This window comes from Triplophysa rosa, linkage group LG17 (genome assembly GCF_024868665.1).
Source record: "Triplophysa rosa linkage group LG17, Trosa_1v2, whole genome shotgun sequence".
NCBI classification, from domain to species: Eukaryota; Metazoa; Chordata; class Actinopteri; order Cypriniformes; family Nemacheilidae; genus Triplophysa; species Triplophysa rosa.
Window position 1 is genome coordinate 4,602,748 of NC_079906.1, and position 14,979 is coordinate 4,617,726.

Sequence of the window (14,979 nt, forward strand, 5' to 3'; positions counted from 1 at the left end):
GTAGAAAAAGCATGTGATTTATTTTAAACCTCCACAAATTCACCATCTTTCGATTTTACTGAGAATGTGTTGCTTTTAAGGCATGGAAATAAAATGTCATAATCCAGACTCTCTCTATATTCTGATCGTCCCTCATTTTTACTTGGAAAGCAGTTGCAAATGCCTCCTCGTTTGTTTTGAATACAGTCAGAAAAAGGACACGTTTTGCCTAAATCTCGATCTTCCTGGGTCTTCTCTTAATTTGGGTCCATTATTGTTCAACCTTTTAGTTTTTCAAGAGAAAATATGAACAAGCTATATTAAAAGAATGTATTTTAAAATCAGGTACAATCCTCAGTCTCTGCCTTCTAGCAAAACTCCAGCATCTACGTCAAATACACTCATATTACAACATGGTTGTCTTATGTAAGGTCAGTTTACATTTAAATGTAATCCATGTCTGAACAGAAATTATATCCCGTCATCTGTTATTGGATTATGCCTCTCAGTGTCCAAACTGAATCGCTTTTAGTCCACTTTAGATTGCATCAATGAAATAAATTAATTCAAAACATACATATACATTATATTATAATGTTGCATTTGGATTTAAATAGGAATAAAACAACAATGAAAACAAAAATGTTAAATGTTTCTGAACAACCATGTGGTTAATGGATTTAAGACATTTTATCAATTTTATAAATCCATTAATTAAATCACATTTTATATATTTTATGTTTTCCATTGATAATAGTGAGACAACAATAAAACAGATTATTTCACAATAAATCTATAATTTCTTTATTTTAGCAGATTTCATATACATTTAAAAAGAAAAATTATTTTCAGCTGCCACATTTCAGTATTTTCCATTATTTATTTCACTTTTATTTTTCTGTGTTTCAAAAGGTTCATAACAATAAGGCACGGTTGTGGATTGGTCCAGGTGATGGGTGCGGTGCGAGAGTAGGATGCCCCACCCTGATGTGATTGACAGGTGCCGGGACGTAGAGCAGAAGTCAGTTCTCTCTCACGAACCTCTAAGTGCGTTATGCAGCTTTCCCTACGACGTGTTTGTGTGCCCTCTCAGTGGATTTTCACCTCTCTACCAAGCTGTTAACACACTACAACTGCTGGCGTTGTACTTTATCCAGCCTGTTCAATTGCTGGCTATTATGTACGGTGGACTTTTAAAGGAGGAGCCCATTCATGACCTCTCCGATTGCAGTGTGGACCAAATGAGCAGATAATAAATCACCAGAGCTTTACTAGTGTGCTGTAAATAGTGTTCTTTTAAGCAGGGACAGAACTTCGCCAGGGAATCATGGCTGGATGTTGCATGTCGGCGGAGGAGAAGGAGCGGCTGAGGATAAACCAGGAGATTGAGAAGCAGCTGAGGAAGGACAAGAGCAACTCGCGCAAAGAGATGAAGCTGCTGCTGCTGGGTAAGATGTTTATTTAAGCATGTGCACCGAGAATGTATTATGCCGCATAGATCATATGCAAAAAAAGAGAGAGAGAGCTGGACTTGCTGTACTCTTTATTATGTATTTTTGTACATAATCTACCCTTACATAGAGCTATACCTTAAGGCATTAAAGAATAAAGTCTGGCAGAATTTGTCTAAAGAAGCATTGTATGTGGTTCAGCTGTAATGACAGTTTTGTACATCAGTACCACATGGCCACCATCTCTGTCCTTGCTATGCAAAAGCATGCAAAGTAGAGACTTCAATACTGTATAAACAAACTTTCCAAAACAGCAGCTCCTTCATTCACCAACCTTCAGTATACAGAGGGTGTGCGTAAGACGCACGCAGACTTACTTTTATATAGAGCAAAGGCAAAAAATAACCGCGGCTTGATTCGGACAACACACAGTGTCTATAAAGCATTGTTGCTACACACACTTGTGCAAGAGAGTGTGAGCGGAATCAGACTCCCAGTAGGTTCATTATCACACTGTCCACATTAAGCGCTTGACCCTTGGGACAGACCAAACCTAAAGGTCAAAAAACAACTGCATTTAAAGAACACCAATATGTTTACGATATGTAAAACAAAAGATTTGCATTGTGCTGTGTGTGTGTCGGTGAAGTTTCGTACTTTTTGGGTGTGACCGGTGTAATACAATTACAGCCATTTTTTAAATGTATTATTTGGTATTCAAAAAGCCTGCTTGCTGTGGGCTGCGTGATAGTACACAAAAAAAGTTCTTAAAAATATATCCCAAAAAATATTATTTTGGGGGAAATATGGGAGTATGGGCAATTCAGTTAGGGTAAATCTGTGGTTGAAATAAAACAATGTACAGTATTATTTTAAGATTAATTAGATTAAAAAATGTAAATTAATCAAGTAAGATCAATGAAATAATTAACATCATTTGCTAATTGTTTTGTCCAATAAGACTCCTATTTATATCTTTAAAAAAATCTGTCACTTAGCAAGACCTCCATTTTAATTCAAATTTAAAAAATAAAATATTTAGCTTTTTAAATAAAAGGTTTCAGCAAAGAAATGTTAATCAGTTACTGAACGTAAGGTATACTCTCTATAAGAAGAAAATGACAGTGTTTGGTTAAAAATCCAACCTGTGACATCATGTCAAATGTATTTCAAGGGTTCTCAAATAAATCGAAAAAAATCTGGATTAAACCAACAATCTGGAAGGACTCGAGGTTTCTTGTGTGGACTTATTCAAATCTAGTTCTTTTCATTTGTGTAAATGATTGCAGTGTCACCAGGACATTTACCGAATGCTAATTCATGCAAAGAGGACAATTGTCGCATGGACATCGGTCCCCAAGAAAGCTTTTCCTTATCAAAGAAGTTACATAAACAAGATAAAAAAACATTTTTCCATACCTGCTGACAAGATAATAAAGGTTACCAGCCATAAATAAATAAAAAAAACATTCCACTTACACTTATGCATTTGGCAGATGCTTTTATCCAAAGCGACTTACAGTGCATTCAAGCTATTCATTTTTTATTAGCACAGTATGCTTGTTCCTTTGCCAAATATCTATTATGTAGTAGTTCGTTAAAGAATTTATGAATATATTCTTGCTTCTGGTGCTTGTTTGCACAAAACATATTTTTCCGCATCAGACATAAAAATACAATTTTCTATAAAATAAATTGTTTAAGTTATTAAAAAATTAAAGGTCAATGTCGTCCACCTCCCCATACACTGTAAGTTACATTTTACAATAACCAGGTTTTTATAATATTTTACAAGGTAAAATACTAAATAAATATAATTATGATTATATTATTATTGAATTTAATAATTCAGAACTTTATATAATAACTACAGTGTGCTTGCTTTCATCATTACTCGATACTCTGTACCACTACACAGCACTAACAGATCCAGCAAGGTAACATCTGTCAAAGAGACTTTAAAAGTGCTGAAGCAACGAGACCAATGAACTTACTTACACTCTCAGTAGAAAGCACACATCTTATCTCATCCACACTGCAATATTAATGTTTTGGACTGCTGAAGACATTCATTTTAAGCTTGGAGAGAGGAAGAGAGAAAATGAGAGAGTGTTATGGGTTTCCTATGAACACATATAAGCAGGGCTCTCAAGATTTATCAAAAGTTTGGAGTGAGATCACATTTGTTAGGAGAGGAGCCATTCAAAGTTTCAGCAGCGGCCCCTCGGCCCCACCCAAATCCCTCAAGGTTTTTTTAGCAGTTCAGTTTTACTATTGTTATGACCAGCACATATAAAAGTATAGCCTACCAATTGGTAAATCTGATAAAAGATAAATGGCTCCCATAGTATTTATCTTCCATACTACTAAATGGGGGATGAGATCTGTTTGGTTACTGACATTCATCCAAATAACTTCCTTTGTGTTCAAAAGAACAAATTAATTTATACAGGTTTGGAACAATCTGAAGGTGAATAAATGATGTCTGAATTTTCATTATTTGGTGAACTGCCCCTTTAAGACTGATGCTTACGTCTTTGAGTCAGAGGAGCATATGATCACGTCATAAATATAAAAAAACAGACACTGGGAGATTAAAAAAACGTTATTGTTGCTTTTGGTATTTTAATTATGATTATATATTAAAATCGTTTTTGTATGTCATATTCTTATAGGTTATATGGCAGTTTTTGCATTAATAAATCTTCACATTGTCTCATAGCAGCATAAAAAAGAAACGTTTATTTAAACCGGGAAAAAAACACAAAGCGAAGGAAAAAAGTCATTAACTTCAGCTATAATCTCGCGTTATAAAGAATGAAAGGGACTGCATGAAACTCCCGTTATAATAAATGAGTCTGAATGATCGTATCTGCTCTGTGCGAGCGAGCCACAACAAAACTCTTATAAGCCGGTGACTCATCTAAACTTCTGATTGGTCATTACGTTAATTCGATGTGTATGATTGGTTGTGATGCTCAGCGCTGTGAACACGAAAAAATCTTTGATGCACCTTGATCGGACATGGACGTAATGCTGTAACGGACGTTTCGTTCATCTTCATATTTCATTTGCCTCTATCTTCTCAGCGTGAGAAATACAGGGTGGCGTGTAAGCCTGTGGGTTAGGGGCTATGTGGGACACCATTAAAAGGTAGCGCAAAACTGTGATTTCATAACGGAATGAAAACATTTTTATATATATTTTTGGCTTATAAAAATAATTTGTTACTTAGTCCATTGCAACTACAACATAATTATTATATAACATAAAACCATTTTAATCCTCAAAAACCTCTTTAAATTTTGAGCGCAGTTCAGACGCGGAGTTGTACACTTTGAAGATCTTCTCAAAAAGAGAAAACTAAAGGAATAAAGAACAAACAAACAACGAAAAAGAGTTTCTCTTTTCAAATTTATTTTTAGGCTAAACACAGTTTCAAAGCCACACGGTTTACGATGTTTTAGTGACTTTTTATTCGGCAAATTGACATGGGAGGATCGCCACCCAATCTACTGACAGACGTCAAAGCCTCGATGACTGAGTCACTGTCGTCTTCTCGTACATATTGGGTAAAAGTCAGGCTTTAAAAAATGGTTGCGGTTGTAATAACACGCGCGTTGCATTATCGTGAAATACGTACTCCAAAGTTAGATTTTGCGTGCATAAATACGCCTGTTTTGCGTGCATATGATACGCCAATTTAGCACGCGTGCATAACCGGCAATTTGTCTTATTAACCTGTCCCCTAACCCAAACCCTAAACCTTTGTTAGCGTGCGTGCATATTATAACCTCTACCCTAACCCAAACCCTAAACCTAACAGTATTATTTTAATTATTTCAGTGTTTCCTCTTCATGTACGTTTCAAAGTGGCTGCTCTCCAGTGAGGTGCACGCAAACATTGGCGTATCATATGCACGCAAAATCGAATTTTGGCCTACGTATTTCAAGATAATGCAACAGCGTGTTATTTATACGCAATTCATGAGACCGGGTTGGGTGGTCACCCTAGCTGAAATGCATGTCTTATGGTGAATGCGTGAGACTTGAGAGCCCTGAAAGCAGTTAAATACACAATGTATTTAGTAAAGAAACCACAATGCAAAGGATGCAGAAAATGGAATTTGCAGCTGAATTAGCACATGGATAAGTGTGCTTAAATAATGGCTGAGTGTGGAGATTCAGACTCCACTCAGGGTCTGTTTACCGACAAGGGCAAGAAAGATATTCTGCCACATGCACTTTAAACAAAACTCACTGAGACCCCCCACTGAGACGTGACTTACATGTTTGGGCGTCGGGTGAAATTGCTGCAGTTTGCACATTAGCTATTATTTTCCTCAGGTATACAATTTGTTTATGTTAGCATTTAGCGACAGACGACCTCCATCAAGTATTCACCTCCTTTTAGTTCCAACATTTCATTTAGTTTTTAAAGGAATGCAGATCCGTCAGTTGCAAATCTCATTTACTTATATGAATTACGCATAAGTCTGTAAAAAGACATTTTTATAAATACTAATTACAAATGAAATCCAATGTAAAATAGTTTTAGATATAGCACGTCAGACTCCATTGACATCTTGCAGAGCTGTCCAGACTAAAGCCAAAGCAGCTGGAGTATATAAACACAACTCTGGCAAAGCCCACATTCGAACATAATGGTTTCTGTCTTGAGGTTGCAGTAGCCAAACACTTAGCAGATTTACCTTTTGTTCATCTCTGAGGAAAATTATAGGCCTACATTGGAGAAGTGGACCATGTCCACAATCAAAGTCATCAGAGTCAAAGAATAAGGTGTAGTTCAATTACTTGATCAAATAAATCGACGTCCTGGTAAATTATTTTAATGGAAGATTATCACTAGATTACTGCGTTATAGATAAACATCAACTTCAAAGGCCATTTTCTAGATAACAGAGACATTGCTGTTATAGCTTCAAAGATTTAAAGGAGATCTCTGGTATTTTTTATGCTCTTTGACATGTCCCTAAAAGTCGAATTCAACAGGAAATAAACACAAAAAACACTGTTTTAATATATTTCATGGGTCTTTAAGTATACATTTTGTTTTGGATAATTGGCTTTAAACTCTTCAGGAGAAATCGAAACAAAAGAGACAAATGCCGATATACAGTAAGAGGGCGGATCTATTATTTGTACTGTAGCCTATCTAAAAAGATGGGATTTTATTGATATTGACTTTGAAATTTAAAGGGATATACTCCACCCAAAAATGAAAATGATGTTGTGAATTACTCAACCTCCAGTGGTTCCAACCCTGTAGACATTTCTTTGTTTGGTCGAACAAAAAGAAAGATATTTGGAAGAATGTTAGCAACTGACAATCACGGGGCACCATTGACTACCATAGTTGAAAAAAATATGGTATCATTTTTTGTTCTGTTGAAGATATATTGTATTGATGAATGTAGGAAAGCAAACAGTTCAGAGGGCACCTTTAACTATCTTTTTTTTCTACTATGGTAGTCAATGGTGCCCCAGAATTGTCAGTTGCTATCATTCTTCCAAATATCTTTCTTTGAGTTCATCAGAACAAAGACATTTATGCAGGTTTGGAACAACTTGAGGGTGAGTAAATTGTGGCAGAATGTTTATTTTTGGGTAGCCCGTTAAGTGTTAGGAGACACAAGTGAGAAAGATATTTTCTCAGAAGAAACATCTGAGAGGCAAAGGTCTCCATTGCGCTCCATTTAAACCCATTGCTGTTTTAGTGAACCAACTGAGATGTTTTTTATATGGATGATACCAATACCAAAATCTGAAGACCAGGTTGGTTGATATCTTATATACAGTATACGGGACAGTTTCCCAGACGGGGATTAGGCCTAGATAAAGCCAGGACTAGGCAGTTAAATTAAGATATTTAAGCAGTTTTAGCAAACATGTCTTAATACTGGTGTGCATCCTGAGACAAAACCAAGGTATAACTGGAGTGTGGTATGGTTTTAATGGTTATTTACAATGTTGACATATCAATGACACTTACAAGGCTCTTTAAAAATACATCAGAACGATCATGTTAATAATAGCATTTTTCGTCTTGTTTAGGCACAGGTGAAAGTGGAAAGAGCACCTTCATCAAACAGATGAGAATAATTCACGGGACTGGTTACACCGATGAAGATAAGAAGGATTTCATTAAACTGGTCCATCAGAACATTGTCTTTGCCATGCAGGCCATGTGCAGAGCGATGGAAACGCTCAGTATTGCCTATGCTAAAGCAGAGAATCAGGTAACAGATATACATAAACATCTGCAAAATCCAGTTGACATGTGATGTTCTAGATGTTAGAAAGCTTTTCCAACTGCAAAGGGTTAGGTCAAGAAAGATAAATCACATGTCCACTAAATTTGAGGTTAAAACATCCTGTAATCTTTAGAACTGAAAACTTTTTCACCCGAAGTGTTAACCTTGAGCTGCAATAGAGTCCCAACATAAAAAACAAGTAACAAGTAATTATGGTCCCTAATTATTTTCGTATGAACTTAACAATTAGAACATTTAAACATTGTTTTATGATACTGTGAAAAATATAAAATAAAATAAATAGGATTAAATTTATATTTGATTATTTTTAGAGCTCCAATCTGTAACTTTTGCTGCCAACTCCATCTGAAACATTAAATCTCATTTTACTCGATGTACTTTATGTGGGACAAATGATGTCAGACTGACATTTCCCACAAAATTGTACCCAAGAGCTCAAATTATAAATCATTATTATAACGATTATTATTATAAACTTGCCGGGGTACGGTGAGAGGACGATTTGGACTGTTTCGGAAAAATAAAAGTGAATCTTATGCTTAGTCTCTATGAATTAAGTTACAACAGCCCAACGAACATGATCTGAAATCCTGACAAAATAAATAAAGACAATAACTGGTCAAATTTCTCTTCTTTTTCTGCGCTCGTGTTCTTGACCTTATACTTTCATTGGTCCCAAACAATGTCCTAATCCTGATTGGTTGTGTTTGTGTCTGCAGGGTCATGGTGCAATGGTGAATGAAATGGAGATTGATAAGATTATGCGTTTGGATGACAGCCAAGTGAGTGCCATCCGTAGTCTATGGGACGATGCTGGAATTCAGGAATGCTATGACCGCCGTCGAGAATATCAGCTGACCGACTCTGCCAAATAGTCAGTCTAATTATTTAAAAACTTAATGACTGATTGTAATGTTTGATATACAGTATAACTTTCATTTGATCATACACTGTAGATGTGAGGTGGAAACTCCGCAGTGGTACTAGATGTGGGTTTTCTCTAACTGTAATGTCATTTGTATTATTGTGACCTGTTCTGTCTGCCCTGACCATACTTTTACCACAATATTTGTTTCCATAATGTGACCTGTCACAGCTATCTGAGTGACCTGGATCGGATTGCAGAAGAAGCGTATGTCCCATCCGAGCAGGATATTCTGAGGGTCAGAGTTCCTACCACTGGTATAATCGAGTATCCATTCGATCTGGAGAATGTCATCTTCAAGTAAGAATTAAAAATATGCTGTCTTATTGTTTTAATCAAACATAAAAGGAGGCACAAACCAACCCGCCTGTTAAGTTGTGACGTAAGGAATACCGTTTCCGGGTCCAAGCCTCCACTCATTTTAAGTGAAGCTAAATCTTACGGCTGTAACATTAAACAGTGCTCATACACTATTCATATCACAGCTAGTTTTAAGCAAAACCTTTATAAACTCACAGTGTACACAACAGTCTCCAAAAAATTATTACAAAATCAATCGCTGTCTTGCGATTTCGTTATGGAGATGTGTTTTTGTTTGTTTTACAGCATTTATTTGCCAATGGCATCTGATTGAGCGTTTAGACCTGGAAACGGTAATGCGTGTCGTCACACTTAACAAGCGGATATAGCTGAGCCTGTCCTCCTCCAAAAAAACAATACTACAGGTTGTGTGCGCAAGCAGCTTATTACGATCTGTAGTTACATTTTAAAGTTCAGCGCCCTCTAGCTGATGTAAAAAAAATTGTTGCCTATATCAAAATGTGTGTTTGCTTATACACAATGTGTGAAGTTTTTACACGGTCCCTTAAACACAATTTTTTCAGAGTTCGTATAATTTGCTTTTATTTTATGCATTTGGCAGACAGGACTTATAGGTTAGTCAAGATATACGTTTTATTAGTCTGTGTGGTCCTTGGGATCGAACCCATGATATCACGTAGATTATCACAAAATACATTTAGGCAAAAGTTTCTGTGGCACCACCTGCTGCTGGTAGGGCCATGGTAGGAGGCCATGTCCTTTAATGTAATTTTTGATAATAAATATTATTTAATTGGATCCGTGTTCTATATTCTAGATATAGATTTTTATTGCTTATTTAATGTTTATTAGTAGAATAGTCCTTTTGGGTTTCATTTCCTATTTTTAAGTCATTTATTATATCAAGGCAAGACAAACTGTTAAAAGGATGTTATAGCGCAAAAATTAACGACGCAGTACAGATTTGTCATGACTAATAAATTAACATTGCTCCATCGACGTCAGTTTGTCATGTTCAGCTGATCACGTTTATTATTGATGTCACCAGGATGGTGGATGTGGGAGGTCAAAGGTCAGAGCGCAGGAAGTGGATCCACTGCTTTGAGAACGTCACCTCCATTATCTTTCTGGTGGCCCTGAGCGAGTATGATCAGGTTCTGGTTGAATGCGACAATGAGGTCAGTGGTTTCATTTATACAGTCATCAGCTAAACATTTGGTCACTTAATGTCTATATTAAAGCTGGACGCAATGCCAAGGAGAAACCCGAGTCCCTGCTAGCTCATGTTAGTTTCTCTTAACTGTTATAAAGGACATCATATAACTTATTGTTCTGAATATTAGTTCTTTTGTTGCCATGGTATTGCTTAAGAAATATATCACAATTCTTCATTTTAACACTGTTTGTGCTACTGAAGTTTAAATCAAAAGATATCAGTAAATATGAATAAAAAAATGATGATTAGACAAAATCATCTTCTTGTTTGTTTGTGTCTTGCGTTCCAGAATCGTATGGAGGAGAGCAAAGCTTTGTTTAAAACCATCATCACATATCCTTGGTTCCAGCAGTCTTCTGTAATCCTCTTTCTCAATAAGACAGACATCTTGCAGGAGAAGATCGCTAACTCTCACATAGTGACTTACTTCCCAGAATTCACAGGTCAGTCATTGTCACAAATCACAGCAGGAGAAACATTCAAAGGTATTTAAAAACCATGTTGAATCAATGCGTTATTGGCGGTCCACTTGCAGTTTAATTTCAATAAGTTTATTTTTATTTAAGTTTTAGTTAGAGCTAAAAGTTAGAGTATGGTTTTGTAATACATCAAACTCTCCCTTTAAAACATTATACATACTGTATGTCTCTTGATTTTGTTGTATTTCTGTATCACAAAAATAAAAACATGCTTAGCTTGAGAGAGACTTTACTGTCTATTAAGATTAAAGATTTCTTTAAAAAATATAGATTCTATCGCATGTATTCTTACAATTCCAAGATGGTGGAGGAGGCAAAATAAATGTTGACTATGAGTATGTTTACAAATCAACTATGCAGTAAAAACATGAACTGTTTCGTACACATGACAATGTTGTCAATATTAGATTAGATTAGATTCAACTTTATTGTCATTGCACATGTACAAGTACAAGGCAACGAAATGTGACCTCTGCATTTAACCCATCCAGAGAGTAGTGAACACGCGCACAGCAAGTGGTGAACACACGTACCCCCGGAGCAGTGGGCAGCTATCACTGCAGCGCCCGGGGAGCAAGTAGGGGTAAGGTGCCTTGCTCAAGGGCACCTCGGTTGTTACCCGCCGGCCCTGGGAATCGAACCGGCAACCTTCTGGTCACGAGTCCGACTCTCTAACCATTAGGCCACATATGATCCATATGATCCAGGCCAGTAGGTGGCGATGTCAAATAAACACTAAGCGCCTACGCACGTTAATTGCATACCCAAGTTTAACCCAAAATGACTTTTTGAAGCGTATAGTGAGATTATTATTTGCCGAATGTAAATAAAGAGTCTCCGCTGGGGACCTAATCAAAACTATCTAAATGTATAACGAATAACGAAGGTGCAGTAAATCTACACTTTGCTGCAGAAACATGAATAAGTATATTGCGTAGCACAAACGCACAGTCCTGTAAACCCCCATGATTGTTCTGGGGTGATCAGCAAAACAAGATTAAGTGTAAAATACCGGCAAACAGAGAACGGGTTTAAAGCGGGTCATTACCAAAAAAGTTTGAGAACCACTGCTATAGACGGTTTCAAAGCAACAACATAAACAAACGTTACTGCGCATGCATGCTTTTGTGGCCTGAACGTATACTTCTGCTACACATGCGCAATAGAGTTCCTGGAGATTATTTGTGATAACAAGCCAAAGAAACCGATAAGAACCGTTACTTGGCTAAACTGGCCTCTCCAATATTTTGAATTTAGACTGCGATACCAAGTTCAACCGCTAGATGTCAATGTCCAATACGGTTTCTGCAAATACCACAAAGTTACACGACCCATTTCACAAATCGTTTATTTAATACAACTATTATAGCCTACAGTAAAACAACAATAGAAATTAATATCAATATAAATTATATTAAATATAAATAGTTACATTATTAGCCATTGGCCAGACAAATAAACAAACACAGACCGGAAGTTAACTTTCTTTTTTTATAGACTAATCATGCATATTACATGTTTTCACAGATTTACGTTTTCATGGTTTACATTTTATTCAAAGAAGTATCATTAATATTTTTTGCATGCTGAATTGTATTGTTTTGTGCATCTGTTTTTTTCTATTTGTGTGGGAATGTGTACATTTCTATGCACATTAGAGTCATGCCACTACCCTAGCAACATGCTAATGTCATGCTAACTTTGTACATTCAAATTTAGATAATATATTATTAGCAATAGCGAATTTACAGTATGTGCATATAGTAATGTTCATCAGTTCTGTACATTTTTAATCACTTTAGTAAGTTCAGCTGTAATAAACATTCAAATTCAAATAACGTGTGCCATTTTGCAGGCCCCAAAAATGATGCAAAAGCCGCCCAGGAGTTCATTCTTCAGATGTACCTCGAGCAAAATGAAGACAAAGAGAAAGCCCTCTATTCCCACTTCACCTGCGCCACTGACACAGAGAACATCCGTCTGATCTTTGCCGCTGTGAAAGACACCATCATCAAACAGAATCTCAAAGATTTCAACCTGGTTTAAAATCCGTCCTTTTCCAGATGGTCATAAGCCCTTAGTCTTAATAACTCCTTACTCCGGATCTAATTCTGAATAGATGTAGTTGTTACATTACCTTCTATGTTCTAATGTTGACTAAGGACTTATATTGGGGAGTTGCCTTATGAAGAAGAGCTGAACCAGGTCCCACAGATCAAGCCTTTATCTACCATTACAACAACTTGTTTAGGTCTTCTTATAGATGGATAGGCTACATCTAGCACAGATGTAGTGGTGGCTGTTTTCTCTCTGGGAGTAGGAGTTACAAAAGGTAACCAACTTAAGGCATTTTAAGCCACAAGACGAAACTCATTTTGCTCTTATGTTACTCATGTAATGGATCACAGTCTCAAGAATACTTTGTGTAAGTGTATTTAAAAGCAAAGTAGAGTTTACATGTTAGTTTAAAAATGATATCTTTAACAAAAGATACCTTGTGTAGAATTGCTATTATGTCCGATACATGGCTAGCCATATGTAGAAACCAAAGGCAAGAATGAAGATGTCTTATTGGAAATGTTACATTTTAAATGATGCGTGACTGAAAATTTACAGGGAAAATGACAGAAACATTTCACAACCATTGAGTTATACTTAAATTACTTATCTGTTGATGTTGAAAGCTGGTTGTAGCAAAACCTTAAGTGCCTTTGTATATTGTAATGTCTGTATCTGCTTAAATATATATTTTAATTTAATAAATATTATCAATGTTATTGTTTTGCTTATTAAAATAAACAAGTTAACAACCAAAATTGCAAAATACATTTATTATATTATGGTTTAAAAAGATGTCAATTATACAATTATATGTATACCCTAGAATTCTACAGAATGTCACACAGAGTGAAACGCAGTATAGACCACTTTGGAAAACGTAAGCAACGCTGATCCAGCACTGGTCCAGAAGAACTTCCTGTTTCAGTTTTTAACACTACACAAAAGTTTGAACAAAATACAGCCAACAGAACATTTTTAATGTTAAAAATAAAGAATCCAGTTTGATTTCCTTCTCAGTGGGTCCTTTACCAATCCCACTATCTTCACCCAACGCTATCCTGAGTCAAAATGTTAAACAAATTTTAAATAACAAACTAAGATTGAATTATAAATGTCACATTTCAAAATAAAATACATAAAAATGAAACCAGAAGTGCTTCTGGACCAGTTTTTACATATTGCGAAGTGGTCTATAACAAACAAAATAAAAATGTTCTATAGGACTGGATGTTATCTATCGGATGATCGGTAGGATTGTGAAAAGTGAGCTTTCAATTCCAGAATGAAAGAGCAGTCAGCTGTGTCAAGGAAAAAATTGTACGAGGCTTCATTTTTTGAGTCTGTGTCTGGTGGAAAGTGAGAGGAGTTAGGACATGGAAGCCAAATTCAAATCCACCAACCAAATAGTTTTGTCGTATGCCAATGGACGTGGCTCTTTTTAAAGTGCATTGCTGTACATTCGCCATGACTGCGGTAACCATGAAAACGTTGATGTTAAAGGTACAGTAAGCGATTTCTGCCAAACCCTGTTGAAAATTGAATCAACACCCAAAGAAACATTTTTTGAGAGGTGTATTTGCTTTAGATAGCGGTGTGTGTTTTGGTGTTGATTTAAAATATCAACCGTGTTTTTCAGAAAGCGCTTACTGCACCTTTAATGCCATTAAATTACTTTTCTCTAATGGCAAGATTTCTGCAAGGCTGTATTACCTACAACAGATATTTGATGTTAACAGTAACAGATGTTTGACTAGTAAGTGACAGACTGAAAAGTAAAGAACTACATGCCAATGAAAGATAATGAAGACAAACTTTATCAGTGCAATAATGTGCACTGAATAGGGTGCATTCTGATTTCATGTCGATTTGATTTTTATTGAAACATATTTTTATTTTGAAAGATAGTTGCATATTAAGGTCCTGAATTCTTTGCACTGTGAGAAAAAAATTGTCAAAACAGCCAAGCCAAGCCGACGGTAGCCCTCAACAAGGTCCTAATATGTACTATTCAGGTACAGATATGTATACATTTGGTACAAATATGTACCTCTGTCTGAGGTACTAATATGCACTATTTAGATGCAAATGTATACTTTTTTGCCCAGGTACACGCTAAAAACAATGAGTTACGCAATGAGCAAACCCAGTCCTTGGGTTAAATTAACCTGGAAAAATATTTATATAGGTTAAAAAAACCCAGCACAGGTTAAATTGCAACTCGACATTGAGAATATCCCAGCAACCCAGCTTG

At 36.1% G+C, this 14,979-nt stretch overlaps 1 protein-coding gene across 1 annotated transcript; it reads left to right on the forward strand.

Moving 5' to 3' along the window:
• The first annotated feature begins 1,017 nt into the window (after positions 1 to 1,017).
• Positions 1,018 to 14,959, forward strand: gna14a (guanine nucleotide binding protein (G protein), alpha 14a). Its single transcript, XM_057357576.1, has 7 exons — positions 1,018 to 1,427; positions 7,506 to 7,690; positions 8,446 to 8,600; positions 8,823 to 8,951; positions 10,021 to 10,150; positions 10,478 to 10,631; positions 12,523 to 14,959. The coding sequence occupies exons 1-7, from the start codon at positions 1,307 to 1,309 to the stop codon at positions 12,711 to 12,713; spliced, it is 1,065 nt and encodes a 354-aa protein (XP_057213559.1). The 5' UTR covers positions 1,018 to 1,306; the 3' UTR covers positions 12,714 to 14,959.
• The last annotated feature ends 20 nt before the right edge of the window (positions 14,960 to 14,979 follow it).

What these genes read in the sequence shown, in the direction of transcription:
- gna14a (XM_057357576.1), top strand. Translation starts at nt 1,307, where the DNA reads ATGGCTGGATGTTGCATGTCGGCGGAGGAGAAGGAGCGGCTGAGGATA. An exon ending in CTGACCGACTCTGCCAAATA is followed by an intron (nt 8,601 to 8,822) that starts GTCAGTCTAATT and finishes GACCTGTCACAG; the next exon opens with CTATCTGAGTGACCTGGATC. An exon ending in TGGTTGAATGCGACAATGAG is followed by an intron (nt 10,151 to 10,477) that starts GTCAGTGGTTTC and finishes CTTGCGTTCCAG; the next exon opens with AATCGTATGGAGGAGAGCAA.